The 16,916-nt window shown below is 39.1% G+C and overlaps 1 protein-coding gene and 1 long non-coding RNA gene across 6 annotated transcripts in view; one reads left to right on the top strand and one right to left on the bottom strand.

Annotated features, from left to right (window-relative positions):
- Nucleotides 1-16,916, bottom strand: part of FGF14 (fibroblast growth factor 14) — a 420,876-nt gene that overhangs the window by 240,462 nt on the left and 163,498 nt on the right. For 2 of the 5 annotated variants that reach the window (XM_074859337.1, XM_074859336.1), the window contains exon 1: nt 7,933-8,214. The exons of the other annotated variants lie outside the window; for them this stretch is intronic. In XM_074859337.1, the coding sequence (XP_074715438.1) occupies nt 7,933-7,935 (3 nt within the window). In that variant the 5' untranslated portion in view covers nt 7,936-8,214. Of the gene's footprint in view, nt 1-7,932; nt 8,215-16,916 lie in introns of those variants that run through there. 5 annotated transcript variants of the gene reach the window in all.
- The window catches only part of LOC141939491 (uncharacterized), a 42,775-nt gene continuing 34,634 nt past the window's right edge, over nt 8,776-16,916 (top strand). The window contains exons 1-2 of the long non-coding RNA XR_012627596.1: nt 8,776-8,901; nt 9,612-9,918. This is a non-coding gene — a long non-coding RNA (uncharacterized LOC141939491). The remainder of the gene's footprint in view (nt 8,902-9,611; nt 9,919-16,916) is intronic.

The following is a 16,916-nucleotide window of genomic DNA, read 5'->3' as shown; positions in this document are numbered from 1 at the left end:
AAATTTACACTGACTGTCATAAAAATAATCTTTGTAACTTTTACCTGGTAAATTAGTGGTGCTTAGCTGTCAGGCAGTAATTTGTTAATCCAAAGTGGTCAAACTGTTGTGATCTATGTGACTGTACTATTTTCATGTAACCAGTGTTGAATACCAAGTATATGTGATATACCAAGTATATGTGATACTTAAAACAGGAGGATCAGCCTCTCCCACATAGAACAATTTGTGGCTCAAAATGTCGGGATCACTTAATTGTTTTTCTCATCCCTCACCTCTTAATTGGGATCAATCACTATTTCATACAATTTTTATCAAGCAGTGTTTGAAAATGTATGGTGCCTTGAACCTGATGATGCTAAGTGCTACTAGCACACTAAAATTACAGGTAATACAAAGATCTTTCATAAGTCTTCATAAATGCACTCCTCCTTATCTCAGTTTAGATAAAAGTAGCAACTACTTGGATGCATAAAAGATTCCATCTATGACTGTATTAAAAAAATAGATGGACACTGTTGGATGCTTTTTACTACATCTTGAAAAATCACTATAAATGCAATAGGTTTACCTGCTCTATGTGGATGAAGACCACTACTTGTAACAAATTCTAAGAATCTGGAACAGTAAGAGCAGAGCTGGATTCAGGACTCCAAGCCTTACATACCTTAGCGAGACTTTTGACAGATAGAGAGGGATTAATTATATTAATAACCCGAATATATCTAAATAGTCCTGTTTAATAACAATATTTCCTCTCTGTACATTTGCAGTAAAGCAGCGGTTCTGCCTGTTTAGCCTATGTGTCCAGCGCTGGCAGCCATGCAAATGCGAGGTGGCAAAAGCCAGTTCCTGTTAGTTACGCCTGCAGTGTGGAGAATTGCAGTGTTGGCTTCTGGAGTGCCCAGTGATCCCCACACTCCCACCTCCCCTTGTCCAAACACCCAGCCTGCTTCCCAGGGAGAGAAAGAGAGGGCCAGGAAGAGGGGAGGGGAGGGGAGGGGAAGGGAGGGGAGGGGAGGGGAGGGGAGGGGAGGGGAGGGAGAGGGAGAGGGAGAGGGAGAGGGAGAGGGAGAGGAAGAGGGAGAGGGAGAGGGAGAGGGAGAGGGAGAGGGAGAGGGAGAGGGAGAGTGCTGTCAGGGGTGCAGCCAGGAGGCACCCCTGGGAGCTCAGAGTTCCCACACCTCTGATGTACACCACAGCCCAAATGTCAGATGCCCCATGATTCCTGATAAATGCACCCATTTAAACACATAGTCTCTGTAAGACTCCACATACTGATGAGGGCATAGGTTTGGATGCGACAAGGTTACAGAACTGAGCCCTACGGCAACTCAGTGCTATTCTAATAATTGCTATCTGTACTGCAGCAGTGATACTGACAGTGATCAGATCAGATCCCTTGCACTGCACTGCGTGCAGATACACAAGAGGGCAGTTTTCCACCCAGGAAGGTTTTGTGTTCTAAATTTAAATGAGATCTCATTTATAAATAGCAACAGAACAATGTGGTTAAATAGTCTCCTTTGCCAGCGTCATAATGATTCCAAATTGCATCAATGAAAGCAGAGAAAATTAACAGCTTTGCCTTAATCCTTTGTATGTTATGTTGGGGAACTTGACAATATGACTTCATTCCTAGCACTTCTACTCCTGTAACTTGCTGTAAAGAAAACCAAACAGAATGTCCCTAAAGACAAAATTATATAAACCAGAAAGGGGGTGAGGATTAAGGTAAAAATTCCGGAGTTGAAGATACTGCCCATGGCAACTGCTGAGATTGACTGTGCTTCTTAGAAGACAAAAAAAAAAAAAAAATTAAAAAAAAATAAAAGCAAGAATCACACAAAGCAAAAGTAAAAATTACCTTTTTTATTTTCTAGTGGAATTCCCCTACAATTTAATATCGATTCCTTTTCTTTAACAGTTGGATACAGTATGCTGTGCAACTTGGTTTCATTGTGTTGCTCTGTAGAAAGTCTTGGTCTCCATCATATTACTGAAGCTTACAGAGCCATGGTTAAATGCCATGTAAATAACAAGCCATAGCACATTTTACCAGATGGCTGTTCAAAGGCATGTGTAGGCATCCAGAAAACCTACAAAGATAGCATTCATAATGGTAGTAGTTACCAAGCGTGCCTCTAGAAGCAGTACAAATACAAACAGCAGTGCAGGAAAACAGCTAAAAAGGGAATAGTTCTGATGTATCACTGCACTACCCTAGTTTCACATGACTCCAGTTCCAGCAATTTTCCCAGGAATCAGTCCAATCCAGTTTTGGTGGACAGAGTTAGAGTGGCTTTTGGCAGAGTAACACAGCAGTGAAGCCAATTTTCTACCAACTCTCACAGATTTCTTTCTGTCTAAAACCAGGAGAAAATATGAGATATCTTTGAAAATAACTGCAAAATTATATCTTCATAGTGATCACCACAAATTAAGAAAGAAGAGTAAAGTCTTTCCCAAGGCCAAAAGAAAGTGGAAAAAGTTACTTTCATTACCAAAGTTGTGACATGTAGTAGAAATTTAGGGAGATAAAGCATTGCCTTGCAAAGCAACTATGTGCATATACTCCAAGAGCCTGACTGCTCAGATGCAGAGGCAGACACCACTGCAGCCCCCCTGGGGGAGAGCTGATTATATTAAAAACAACAAAAAAACCAACCCAATCCAATAAGCCATGCAGGTTTGCCATAAGCGGACCAGGCTTGCTGGGAAGGCCAAAGCGCAGATACAGGCTCAGTTTCGTGTCCAGCCAGGAGGTTGATGGCCTCATTGCTAACAGCAACTCAGAAGGCACCTTGCAAAGTCTAAGAATTTGTCCTCTTCCCATGTGCTCTTTCTTTTATTTTTTTTTTAAATTTAATTTACTACAATAAGTATATGTCTAGATACAAGTGAAGAATACATAATAGTTTATTTCAACTCCACTACAAGTAAAAATTCTCATTCCTAAAGCATGCTGATGAAAACAAGTTTTAACTGGAATGTAGTAGAGGCAAATAACAGAGTTTAAGCAGAGAAAATATCATACAAGAATCTTTGTGGGGAAAGTTCTGACTTGAAATCAAAGCCAAAGGAAAAATTATGTTGAAAGATGCAGAGCTGTGATGACCTCACATCCAAAGGGGACGGGCTTCTGACCATGGAGAACAGGAGTGAGACTCAAAAAAGAGGGGTTTAATATAACCACCCATACAACTAAGTTTACTGGGGTTAACAAAAGGGTGAAAGTGTGAATATGAAATGGGAGACCTTAGAGTGTAGAAGGAAGATGGGAGGAGCCAGCTAAATTAATTAAGGTAGACCTTAAGAAAAGGGAATACTGTGGATGGGGGTTCAGAGCAATAAATTCTGGAATCCAGGTGAATGAAGTGGGCTACCTGAAGAGGCTGCTCTTGAGGGGGCTGGTGGGGGTGCCATCCACCTCACCAACCTAAAAAAAATTCACATCTAAAGGCTCAGTTATAGCCATACACATTCTGAACGTTACTTTTGGTGGTTTGATTTTTTTGATGTGAAGCCTTAACCAGTGGGAAGTCAAACATTCCTTCCCCCATTTTCTTGTTTTGGGCTTCTGTTTGCCCAGAGGCATGTTACATATTATCTAGAGAACATGTAGATGAGATGTATGGAAAGAATGTAGGTAATAGCTAGATACCTTTAAATAAAATGAAGTAAAATGAAATAGTTATTGCAGCTGGGGAGGAGTGTGGATGGTATGAGATAATATCGAGGGCTTGGATGGAACATGAACACCCTGGCAGAGCTCTATCTGTAATCAGGACTTATTCTTACATCTCCAATAAAGTACAGTCAAGTAGTTTCTTGAAGGTCTCTTTGGCTTTTGTTGCCTTTCCCAATAGTTCTGCAGTAGGAAACTTCCTGCACATTAAATTTCCTGCTTTTTTTTTTTTTTTTTTTGAGGGTAAAACAAATATTAAAGTAGAGCTACTACACTTTAAATCAATTTTATTTATAGCAGTAAACTAAAATTTGCCAAAAATTATTCTTAAGTTTTCTTCATTTATTAAAAGCTTTTCTTCCCCATTTTACAGCGTCTTTTCTCCTATGCTCAGGGATGCCTCATGACTCATCCTTTTAAGGTTAGCCACTGGGAGGTTGGGGGTGCAATGTAAAAGCCCTGATTGACCAATAACAAAACTTCGCAGTTAACGCAAGGAACCATTGAGGATCTTTGCCAATGCAAAAGAAGCAGCAAACTAACTAACTAAAAAACCAAATGAAACCAACACAAAATAGTGGAAATGTGGGATTTAAGTTTATTTAAAAAAAACCCAAACTTAACTATTAAAGGACTTCAAATTATAGTGCTCCTAATACACTAAGCCAATGATGGCAGCATACTCAATGAGCAAAGGCTCACAGTGCATTTATTAGGTGTACAGCTGTATATTTTATGACGTGATAGAATATATAGTTGGTGTAAGAGCATAGAGCATATTCTCATTGCAAAACTAAAAAAATAATTTATTTTGGTCAGAATCAACTTGTAATCTCTTTTCAGGAAAACCACTTTCTACATTTGTTGTGGTTTAAATTTAATGGTTTAACTTGAATGTCATCAAGGTATAAGAACAAAATCTAGACTTCAAAGAACTTTTTTCTTTATTGTTCTAAGTCAGCCATCAGTGGTTGTTAAACAGCCTCAAAACCAACATTGTGTTAAACCACAAGCTTCTAAGACACATACTTCTATCTATTCCTATATAGTAGCAGCTGTGAAGAAGCAAAGTCCTTACTAATATTTCATCTTCCTCAATGAAGCACTGAATTTGCTGTAGTACAATGAGGAAGGACATTTGAAGCTAAGACATCAATTATGCTTAAATACAAACCTATGAACTCTCCATTTCCTATCATTTTAATATATTCCTAATTTATCAGGTACAGTGATATTCATTTTTCAAAAGGATGAATAATAATGTTTGTAGACCTAATTTTGACTTGGCATACACATATTATCAAACATACATCCATAACAATACATACACGTATTGTCATAAATGTAAATGGCGTATTCTTTTCATGGAAGGCACAAACATTTCCAGATAAAAGCACAGAGAGTGAAGAACGAACATTTTGTATCTGCCCATCTCTCAGATAATTGGAGCCTTTTATTTAGCCCTTTTAAAGGACATGTTTTTGTCTTCCAGTCCAGTTCAAGAAATGTTACAAGTGATTCAATGGCTAGGTCAAAGAGGAGGAAAAACAGAGAGCTTAGCTCATTTTTCTCATCTGTTGTAAATGCACCCTATGCCTTACACTAAAGCACTTTATCTTGCAAGGCCATACCTAAAAATGGGACCAGTCAGGGTTAGGGGTTTTTATATCTTTCATAGAGTACTGTTTCTCTACAAATCTGAGTGAAAGGATGTTGTTTGTTATACAAATTTAGTACAGGAATAAACAGGTGACATCATAACTGAATATGCATTTCCTGTTCTTTCAAAATGGCACTTTCCAATAAAGCAAAATGAAAGATATTACAATTATTCTGTACTTGAAATAAGAAAATTGACAGGTCATTGTCTACCAAAACAAGGAAACATATACACCTTATTTTCTATAAAATTTGTTGTTGGTAGTTTTTTTATGGTTCCATGATCTAAATTCTATCTGAAATTCATGCATTTCAGATAATGACTGTGTGTATGCTGTTTTTTCATATGTGGTGGGAAGTTTTTTACATGTTTTAAAGAAAGGAATAACCTGGTCAATTTTAACAGCAAGTTTCAGTTTTCTGGATGAAATCCTGCTAGCACCCCTTTGAGTTATTTGGTTTTTAGGTAGATGCATAATGAAAGGATACCCTTTGTTCTCAGAATGTTATCCAAAACCAAACAGGAGTACAAGGTGCAAACTAATCTAAGTTTGACTTCTCAGTGTCAATTTGTGTATCATGTTTAGAATTTATAGGTTGGGGAGAACGTGAAACAGATTTGTTATGTTGCTAGATACATATGTGATTATGCATATGATAAATCCTAAAAATTTTCAAAGCCATCTTCAGAAAGAATCCATGAATGCAAACCATGCAAATCACATGTGGATCCCCCCCCCCCCCCCCCAAAAAAAACACCTTAGAGGAGGAATGAAGATAATAATGTAATCTCTCATATTTCTTGTGATATCTGTGTGCCCAGTCACAAGGCTCCTTATACCCTTATAACTTTAACCTTTATCAGGAAGGCTCAGTAGAAAGAGGCATTCTGTCTTGCTTGAGCAGGGACAGAAAGGAGCACAGGGAATTCACAAGGAATGAGCTATGTTAGTCTGTCTTTTCTACTTCTAGTCTTTCTCTTTTCTCTCAAAAGAAAGAGGGAGATTCCAAGTCAACCTGCCAAAAATGCAAGGGAGGTCAGAGATTGTCTGCTGACCATTCCAAGAATGGCCTTCTCCAACAGCACTACTACATCATTCCTGATGCTAAGAATTTTAAATGGCCAGCCTCACAGATTAGCCAGTACTAAACAATTAAGGAGTAAACCATATTAATGTCAATATGTGTTATTGTTTCATACCCATTTTCATTAACAGAAATTTTTTTTGTAACAAATTTTAAAAATTCTATAGCTGGTGAAGATGACTGAGTAATCTGATTTGTACCAACTTTGCTATTCCTTTGGAGATCCTAAATCAAATGGGGTTAACTGGTAGCCTTTGGTCGCCATAAATCAGAAAGCTATGGTAAAATGGGACATTTATTGCAGTTTCTTCCTCCCACAAACTCCAGTAAGACTCCTGGGGATCCTACAAACCAAACCTGCAAGGAATAATCTCTGGTAAATTATAATCAATATTTCAGCCACAAGATGGAAGAGGTGTGGAATAGCTGAAGACTTCCAGAAGTGCCCATTTGTCATCAATAGGAAAAAAGGAGAGAGGTGAAACCAGTTTAGCTGACAAAAGCATGTGCAAACTACAAAACAAATGCAGCAAACCCAGCATATATTCTTTGTCAAAACTGGCAGTTCTGACAAGAGAACAGAAAACACTACCTTAACAATTTTAGGTCTGTTAGGAACATCTGAAAATGATCACGTAGCAGAGGATATTTGCTAAGAGTAAGCCAAAGACACTTGTGATGGCAAGTAATAAAAAAGTGACACTGCTTCCATACATGGGAAATAATGTACAATTCCCTAATCCTATAGATTAGCTCAATCTTGATGAAACTGAATAGGAAACTGAACACACACAAGATAAAAAACACAATGAAATTTAATTTTGTGTGGCCAACACTCACAGCCAGGCCCCCTCTAGGGCTGGTTATAGGACTAATAGTCAGTAGACAACCCCCCTCCAGATTCACTAAAGAAAACTTCACTGCAAAACTCAAAGTAAACCGAACTTTTTTCTTTTTATTTTGGAGCCTTTTTACTTGCTGTAGTTTCCATTTCAAGCTTTTCCCTGACAAAGAAAGAATCAGTGTAACTTGCTAATAATTTTAGTGATTTGACAGACTTGTTCATCTCCAAAAGCTTTAAGTGAGGAATACAATTGTAATTCTCATGATACAGCTGAAAGAGCCCACACACCATTTCAGTTCCACTTCATTTTAGCTACAAGTGGACAATATCCAGCACAGAAAATCCTGGTCACTGCTGCAAACCATGACTATTTCTGCTGCAGAATGCAGCTGCCATGGACTCTCAGGATCTTAGCAGATTAGTGGAACTAAATGCTGTGCAATATGAGTAGGTTGCAAAGCTGCCACAAAACTAACATTTCACTAATAGATAATGTAGTTGTGTACACATGACTACCTGCAGATTTTGCAAAGCCTCAAACTTGTTCAGACTACATAGAGTCTTTTCCTGTGAAACTGCACTATATAAAGAACAACATGAAGGTAAAATAGTACACAGACACCACAGTGAGCAACAGACAGAAGAATCCACCTACCATGTGAGATTCCAGGCAAGGACTGATTCCCCTTTAATCGTGTCCTCCTTGAGACTTTGCACATATCGATACACATGTAAGTGATCCCAAAAAAATGCACAATAGAAATGCTAGCAATAAACTGCCTTTCTCAATTTTGCTTAGTAAAAGAAGTAAAAATCAGTCCTGTTCTCTTTTGTCCACACCAGGTGGGTCCTGCAGGCAGCAAAAGGCATTGTTTTTCTTGTACCAGGTTGGTGGAGAACGCAGGGAACTCAACAATCAAGGCTATCAAAGAAAGAATGTGAGAGCCTGAGCAGAGCAGAAATAGAAATTGTATCATTGTCACATACAGCGAACAAGAACACTTGAATACCAGGTTGGTTGAAAGGTCATAACCCATGTATGCCAAAGCAGGAGTTTTCAAACCCACCAGCAAATACAGTCATGGTCTTTGAAGGAGAGGAACTACTATGGCCTCAATGGTAGAAGAAAGGGCAGGACAGTGGAATCTTGACCCCTGCACATCTGAGGCTTTTAAAGGACTTTTAAGTAAAGTTGTATGAGTTTTTAAGGGCCTTAGGAAGAGTGAATTGTTTATGGGAAAGAAGGAGTTAACAGGGAGAGTGGCCTAGGCTGGAGGAATGTTGAGCAGCTTATGAGAGCATGTGAAGATAAGAGCAGGGCATTAGAAGAGGAAAACAAATGCTGTGGGGATCATGCTGGGGAGTACAAGGCCAGAGAATGTACCTTTGCTTTTCAGAAGGGCTAAAACCAGCTGCTGCTAGGGGAGGATGGTGAGGGTGGGAGGACAGCCCAAAGAAAGAAGTTTCAGATATAAACAATGGGGGGGGGGGGGGGGAAAGAAAACTGAGTTGACTAAGGCAGCTGTTATAGTGGTGTTGGAGAAAACACAGGAGAGGAGACAGGAAGGTGAGGATCACAACTCTTACAAGAAGATAACGGAGAAGCTTAAACAGAAATGACCAGGTAAAATGGGTAAAGTAGCTGCAGTATAAACCAGAAGATAGCTAGCAAATTGAGGTCCTGAGGACTGGCATAGAGGCATTTGGGATGATCCCAGCCCACCTGGGACTACTTGTGAAAGGAAATCACCCCCAGCTGACCAATGTTGATCAAAACCACCTGGCTTAAACAGCCTCTGCAGCCACGAAATGGGCCATGTGCAACCCACAGGAACACCAGCCATGGGGAATTAACTGAGGTTATAGCCAGTGTTGAGGTGCATGAAGGCAGCTGGAATTGGTCTCTGTAGAACTTTATTTGGAAGAACAAATCCCAAATGGGTCCAGAGTCACATATTGTTAAAAGCAGTTACTGTTCATAGTTAAACTGGTCCTGGAGGGAGGTGGGGTCTAGTTACGGTGAGCTAATATTCAAAACTATACTGCTGGAGGATTTGCTTATTCACTGCATATGATTATGGAGTTTGGAAGGGCAGGCTGGAAGGGCTGGGAGACTCTCCGGGAAGGAGGAGAGCCTGAGGAGTCTAATTAAAAAGAAGTCGACAAATAGACACAATAGTAGGAGAAATACAAGCAGTTATAATGTTTGCTAATATAGGCCCTGAGGGCAAACAAGCCAGGCCCCTGGAATGTAAGGAAAAGATAGACCCCCATGGTTCTGGGTATGGGGCTTGCCTGCAGGATGTCACAGAGAGGTTTTTTTTATTTTTCCAGGAATGTTGGGTGAGTCATGAAGATGGCATTTGAAATAGAACAACAATAGAGTTTGGAAGAAAAAATGGAGTGCCTGAGAGAAGATACAGCCAAATGGAATAAGAAATTGGTTATCACCTTCATGCATAGGTTGGCAGAACTGGTCTAGAAATGAAAGAGAAGACCCTAAGAACCAAGCATTGCAACCAGTGCAGGTGATATCTAGCAACATGAAAGCAACACTTTCAGCTCTACTAGCTGAGGAGCAGTCAGACTTTAAGATTGGGCAGGTCTACTCTCTCGACCCTTGGGATCACAGTAAACTAAGGTATGATCAGCTGGAAAAAAATTATAGTACCAACCCCATAGGGGTAGCTGTAGATGTAATGAATGGCTCTTATCTTGTTAATAAAGTCTGGTGCTGCTACTGATGTCTTGAAACACACTGGATGCCTGGGGGACACAGCACGCCAGCAAGACATGAGAAAAAATGCATTTTAGGCAATGGTCTCTGATTAGGAAATGGTTTTATTCTGGATCTAGCTAACAATGGGGGGGGGGGGGGGGGGAGTGTAATACAGAAACAGAAAGCCCTGTAGGAATCTTTGCTATACAATGGTGAACAGCAGTGAAGCCCCAGAAACACTTTGAACACCACAGGGGTGAGTAGTAAGAGAAGTTTGTACATGTCTGCTCAAGTTAGAGTGTGGAAGGATTAATACACTTACATTAAGACCCAAAACCACAGAAATGGTATGAATGTCTAAGGGAGGCTGAGGAAGGATTGTAATCCACTATTATTAGCCCAGTGGATTTTGAAGTACTAGTTCAATGACCCAGTTTATATAATTCACCAGTGTATCAGAGAGTGATGGAAGGATGTGGAGTCTGGATTTTAGGGCAGTAAACACTGTCACTCCACAAACAGCACCTAGTGCTGTTAAACTGCCAAAACACATGGCCACAGAAGTACTAGGACCAAAGCAGTTTTCAGTCATGGGCCTAGAAATCTTTTATTTTTATTTATTTTTGTTGGTTTGTTGTTGGGTCTGGGTTTTTTACTTTCTCCTAGAAAGGAATGCTGGTATAAGTTTGTTTCTATATTTCAAGGGAAACAATATTACTTCACATGAATTCCTCAAGAATTTCACAACAGTCCTTCAGTCTCCCAAGCACATATCACCTGAATGTGCAATAAATTAATCCATGAATGAAGAAAAAATAAAATATCAGATGCTGTAGTAAATTTCTGTTGGTTTTGCTGAAAAACTTTACATTTTGGTAACTAAGGAAGTTCATATATCATTCATACACACAAAATTATGTGTTAGGCTAGTAAGGAACAAGAGATATAGCATTCAGCACTGTCCACAACTCCTGTGACTGCTAAAGGAGTTTAGTGTATGATTTAAATTAAAAATAAAAACCTCAACATTTGAAATCTACTGACAGCTGAAATATCACTCAAAATTACTCTTCTGTGTTAAAGAGCAGGAACAGACTAAGCTTTTATATAGCGAATTGTTTAAAACTCCTTTTTCCAAAGTACGTATGTCATGAAAAAAATCCATTTTCCAGATCTTTTTTCAGTGTAACAGACATCAGCTTTAGATCACTTTTTATCACTAGACGTTGATACCAGCAGATGAATTGTGCAGCAGTTGGTTATTGAAAATAATAATTTAGCTTTTTGTAAGCAATTGGCACTCCAGTTACCTGAATGGCTGCTTGACAGGAATCGTTTGCAACCTAGCCTGGTTTCTGCTTCCCCAGAACTGATCTGTATGGAGTTACAACCCAAACTTCATCTCAGTGTTAAAATTAGACAGGAATATTTTAAGAATTGTAATGCTAGTGTAACTGTACAGCTTAAAAATCAGTAATAGTACCTGTATTTTAGCATTTGGTGTTAATAAGCATTTTAAAAACAGCACAGGACAAAAGCCTAATTAAACAAAACAGGCTAATAGTAATATTAGAGTGAAGGTTGAACTTAAATTGCTGGTTTACTTCTGTATTTTCATTAAAGTTGACAATCTTTCTCAAAGGCTCTGTGAATTCCTGGCTCACAGAAGGAGCAAGGACAGCAGTAAAAAGCTGAGCCTGCCTGTGTAAAGATGATCCTGTGTTGAACAAACTGTAACCAATAAGCTGCAAACTGCAGTTTCTCTTTCAGGTTGATCCCGGCCCAGTGTTTATGGTTTCTTTTCTGACATGTTTGACACTTGCTTCTTTGAAGGAACGATAATAATGCCAGGATTACATTGCTGCAGTGAGATGGCATTATGGCATCCTTTTGGCTGTGCCAGGGAAAATGTTTCCCACATGTGAGTTGGGGAAAGGAGAAGGAGAGGCAGAAGGGTTCATGCTGTGGGTCAGAGCGTTTGCAGGCAGCATTTGCCCTCAGCACGGTAGACCCGCATGGGCTGTGGGCAGCTTTCTGAAGCCACTCATGGTACACTGGACTTGCCTCACTGCCCTGTCTTGGGGAGCCAGTGAAACAGGGACTGGCTAAAAAGCTGCTATTTCACTTATTTAAAAATCCACATACATATTTAGGTTAAGCTTTAATGAGCAATGTTTCCCTTTCTGCCATTTTTCTTTCTCTGCAAAACTCAAGGACAAGGGGGTCTCTTCTAAGAAGTGAATGAAGCTGGGCATGGCTGGGGGAGAGGGAAACCAGTCTTGATTTTCCCAGCATCAGCAGGCAAGAGGGCTTTCAAATGCCAGTATTCTCATCCATAATGACAGCCTCTTTGAAAGGCTGGAAAAGACTCAGCAGCAGCTTACAGTCATAAATCAAAACAACAGCTCGACGCAAAGCGAGGGTTCTTTCCTATTCATCCAGCACCTTACAGTGCCACACTTTGTGAAAGCAGAAGATAGTTTTCAGTTACAAAATAATTTTCCTTCTATAGTTTTCCAGAATGGAGATAAAGGAAAATTCATAAGCTGTGCCCATTGCTCTCCACAATATAGAAAGAAAAAAAATCTTGCAATGCGAAGACCACTGTTGATTTCAACAGTTGATCTAGGATCAGGTACAGAATGTTTGGTCTGTGTTTTTTTACCCCTTTCAAATGGAAGTCCTGATGTAATTTTAATAGCAGTAGCATAACCACTGCAGTTTAACGCTTTCTTGGTAATAAATGAAAAGAGATGCCAGCACAAGCTGCATCATCAATTTTAGGGGCACCTTGCTTTTTCAGTGGTTTTAAGACTCAAAATCTACATGCATTAAGTTTATTTTAATTTGTAAGGCAGCACTTCCAAGAGCAGAGTTTGTACTGGAAAAGAAAGTGGCATCTTTTTTTCGAAAGGTATTAAACTCAAATTATTCTGGAAGATTATAGCAACCAATAGCCTAAATAATCTGTCTGTTAAATCCATTTTCTTGAAGACTACCATACAGAAATTTTCAAGTTGTTCCATCCCATACAAAATACCACTTTAAGATACTGAAGAAGAAAGAATGGTTTAAGTGCACTGAATGTCTATTAAGATTTGTGTTAAGAGCACCTTCATTAAAATCTTAATTATTTAAAATATACTTAATTTTAATTAATTTTATTGGTTAACTATGGTGAATTTTATTATTTAATTATATTTAATTTCCTTCTTTAGTGCTTTGTATGTGTTCCTAATTAATTCGTCCAGTTTTTCTTGTGGTGAACATAGGCTTAAGTGGGCACAGGCTCCACCACAGGATGAGTGTCTTACCTGATTCCAGCTCTGGTACTGCTCAACAGGCATTATTTTAATTGTTGGGGATCCCATTCTCACGTGCATCGCAAACTACCAATGTAATGGCAGCTTGGCTCTGAACACCTTCATTCACAAAACAGAAAGCGTTTGATGAACTCAAGATACTTCCACCTCCTCTGCAATGTTGAGCCTTCGCACTGTGTGTGTACACAGTGCAGACTTTTATGCCAGACAGTGATAAAGATTTTCAATAGGCTCCTATTTTAATAGAGTTGCAAGTCCTACATCACAGAAGTATAAAGTCCAGTGTAATGTTATGGCAAAATCCATTATTTAACCTTAGGATTTCATACACTGCAGCACTTGAGCTTTACCCTTACAGTCTATAAGGTAATAATAGTAATTTCAGTGAAATTGCAGCCTTGCAGAGCTCTGCTACATACACAGCCTTCTTCACTGTAATATGAGATTTACAAGGCAATATGTAGGAACTGGAACATTTTAAAATCTAATGCAGATATTTGAAGTAACAAAGCACTTTACAACAATTAATGGTAGTGGATGGATAACCAAAATGAGTCATGATAATACTAATTTTCTGTAGAGGTGTGAGCAAAACAGATGTTAAATCTCATTTTTCTTGATGCTCAAACAGATAATTTTTTTTCCAGTATCTTTTTTAACCTAGGACAGATCTTTTTCCATTACAAATTCCCTTTGTTCCTGTTGCTCTCTGTGCAGGAGATATATGCTGCACCCTGATTCCCAGCCTGCTGGCCACTAAGCAGGTTGGGTTTCTCATGGACTTGCAGGTCCCCACATACACACAGGCTGCTCAGCACAAGAGAAACAGCCCATGGTGGTGGTCCAAGCCACGTAGCACACTTTTGTGTCCTTTTCTGTTCTTTCAGCCTGAATATTTAATAGGGAAAAGAAAAGCACCGTCCTGGTCTGCCCAGGAGCCAAGGCCCAACTGCCTGGTGGTGTCACAAGTTGACTCACCAGCATCTCCCCCACCTTCTCTTGCAGATGCTTTATCTGATCAAAGAACATCTTCTTTCATTATTCTCTAATATACTCTGCATGATAATACCCACAAGCCACATTTAGATCAGCAGTGAAAAGAAACAATTTAAGAATGAAGAAATGGCTGACCCTAATTGTCACACTCTCCTCGAGGACAGTGGTTTTTGTTCCCTTAAGGATCATTGTTTTGCCTTGGGAAGCAAAGCCCCTGAAATCTGTACTTTGTATTCTGCATGTCTGATGTGAAGTAACAGTAACTTGGTATGAAGGACATCTTGAAATATTCTGCCTTTGTGAATATGAATGTAGGAATCTGCAGAAACTGTGAATGAACATTTACAACAAACTGTGAGCCTCCTACTGATGCACTCAAATACAAAACAGGAGGTGAGAGAGAGAAGGAAAAGAGATGAATTTGTTTTCCTAGCAAACAGCTGTCTTCTTTAACAGAAGAAACTAAAAAGAAAACAGTGTGCGAAGAGGCCAAAAGCTGCATTAATTACAGTATTTTTAGATGTTATAAGCACAATTTTGATAAACATTCTAAACTGTTCTGTCAATGCAATTAAGTCTTTTTTCTTGATGCAGCATCATCAATGCATGCGCCTGATGAGAATATATTGTGGGCTGTACAGTGCAGTTAGCCTTTGATTAATGATTCAAGGCAATCAGTAGGGACCACAAAAATTCCTGGGGGATGCCACAGTAAGCAGCACAATGTCACAATTTAATTTATTCTCTTGACCTACATGACAAAGAGTGAAGACATAGTCAGTATTAAGGAATAAATTCCAGCTGTGGTTATAGAAAAGGAAGTCCCACAGAGTTGAAAATAATAGGTACACAGCTTAGGAGAAAAATTTGGCATGGAGAGATTACTTCTTGGATATTTGGAGGGATGTTATTTATTTATTTAGATCAGCTGGAGGATGTGGGAAGGTGTCAGACTAATTGTTATGTTAGCTTTAATGGCTGGGCTGCCACAAGATCACCATACTAGAAAAAACAATCCCTCTAGCTGGAAAAAGCTAGATCTTGTTTCTTAGCTGGCTTGTATTTCTATTTAGCCAGAGCATGGCATTACAGCTGGTATTTTATCAGGATAGACCTAAAAGTCAGCCTGAAATAATCTTTTTGCTAGAGGCACCCACAACTAGTGACATCAGTTGTCACACTGTCAGTTGGATTGCTTTTCTTCTCTGACATGAGGTCCTCCATTTCATGTCAATGGGAAGTGATCATATTATCTCATGAAGTGTTCAGAGCTGAGCAAGGTAACACAGGCATATTTGATTTTGTAGCCTTCAGCACTTAGAAAACACTAAATTCAAAATGCTGTAGTACCTCCTTCAAACAATGTTGTCTACTGTTTAGGTAGCAAATCTGCCTTCTGCTTCCTGAACCTGCTCTTTGTACGGTAATTTTTCCTGCCCAAGGTCTCAGTTACTATCTTCAAGTACGTCATTGTTTCAGCCAAGGTTAACTGAAAGACCAATATTAGCAGTGTTGCCAACAGCACTGTTTCTCTGACATGCAGAAATTCTACAGTGAGGGTGAAGCTCATCTGTACTAGATCCATCATTTTCTCCAGGGCTAAGTGTTTGGAATGTATTTCCTGAATAACAAAAGGGCATCTAGGTGCAAAAGTTATTTTCAGCTTTGACTTCATTTATAAACTCAAAGCATCTCCACTATTCTCATTCTTCCCATAGGGAACAGATACAAGAATAGATATGATGGATGCTAGTCACATTACTTTCTGCACTTCAGAAAACGGCTCAGACACCACAGTATGGAAATCTACATGATATGAAATGGAACAAAAGAATATAAATTCTTAGATATATGAGATTGCAGATAAGCAATAATTCTGGCTGTAGTGGGAGCTGTCAGTTTAAGCAGCTTCACTGGGTTGTTAAACAGGAACACACATATCAGTGGAAGGTTAATATTTTTGCTAAGTAAAAGTACTATAAAATTTTCTACCCATTAAATACTTCCTCTAGGTATGGTCATAAAAAAGATCCAGAACAAAACAGCACACTCTGTGCTTAGGAAGCCCACAAGGAGCTGCTTCTAGCCTGGCATAAAATAATTCAGGCAGCAATACTGCAGTGCCATCAAATGCCTACTAAAGTTGAAATTGACCAAAACTTGTAAAGATATTAATTATTTGGGGCACTCACCAAGAATTTGTACTTTTATTTTTCAATGCATAAGAAAGTTGATTTTAAATTTGGTAAGTCATGGCAGCTGCTGAAACCATCTTCTATGTATTTATAGGCAATTCACCAGCTGTCATGGGCTGCCATGGCTTTCCTCACCTTCAAAGCAGAGATGGTTTAGTGCCTACACCTTCACAACTGGAATGGCACATAAAGCTTGCTGTCTCACAGTAATAGCCTCAGACTAATCACTTAATTATTAAGCTTTATATGTTACACAAAACCAGTTATTTCTATTGCTGAATCAATATAACTGGTATGTACCACTTAAATTAACAAAGTATCTCTTCTGAGCTACTTAAGGGGGATTATGTTCTTTTATATGCATCAGGCATAAAAAACCAACTCTCATGCTTTTTTTCCCCCATCC

The sequence above is a fragment of the Strix uralensis genome, chromosome 2, assembly GCF_047716275.1.
Source record: "Strix uralensis isolate ZFMK-TIS-50842 chromosome 2, bStrUra1, whole genome shotgun sequence".
Lineage (NCBI taxonomy): Eukaryota > Metazoa > Chordata > Aves > Strigiformes > Strigidae > Strix > Strix uralensis.
This window is presented reverse-complemented; position numbering and strand designations above follow the sequence as displayed.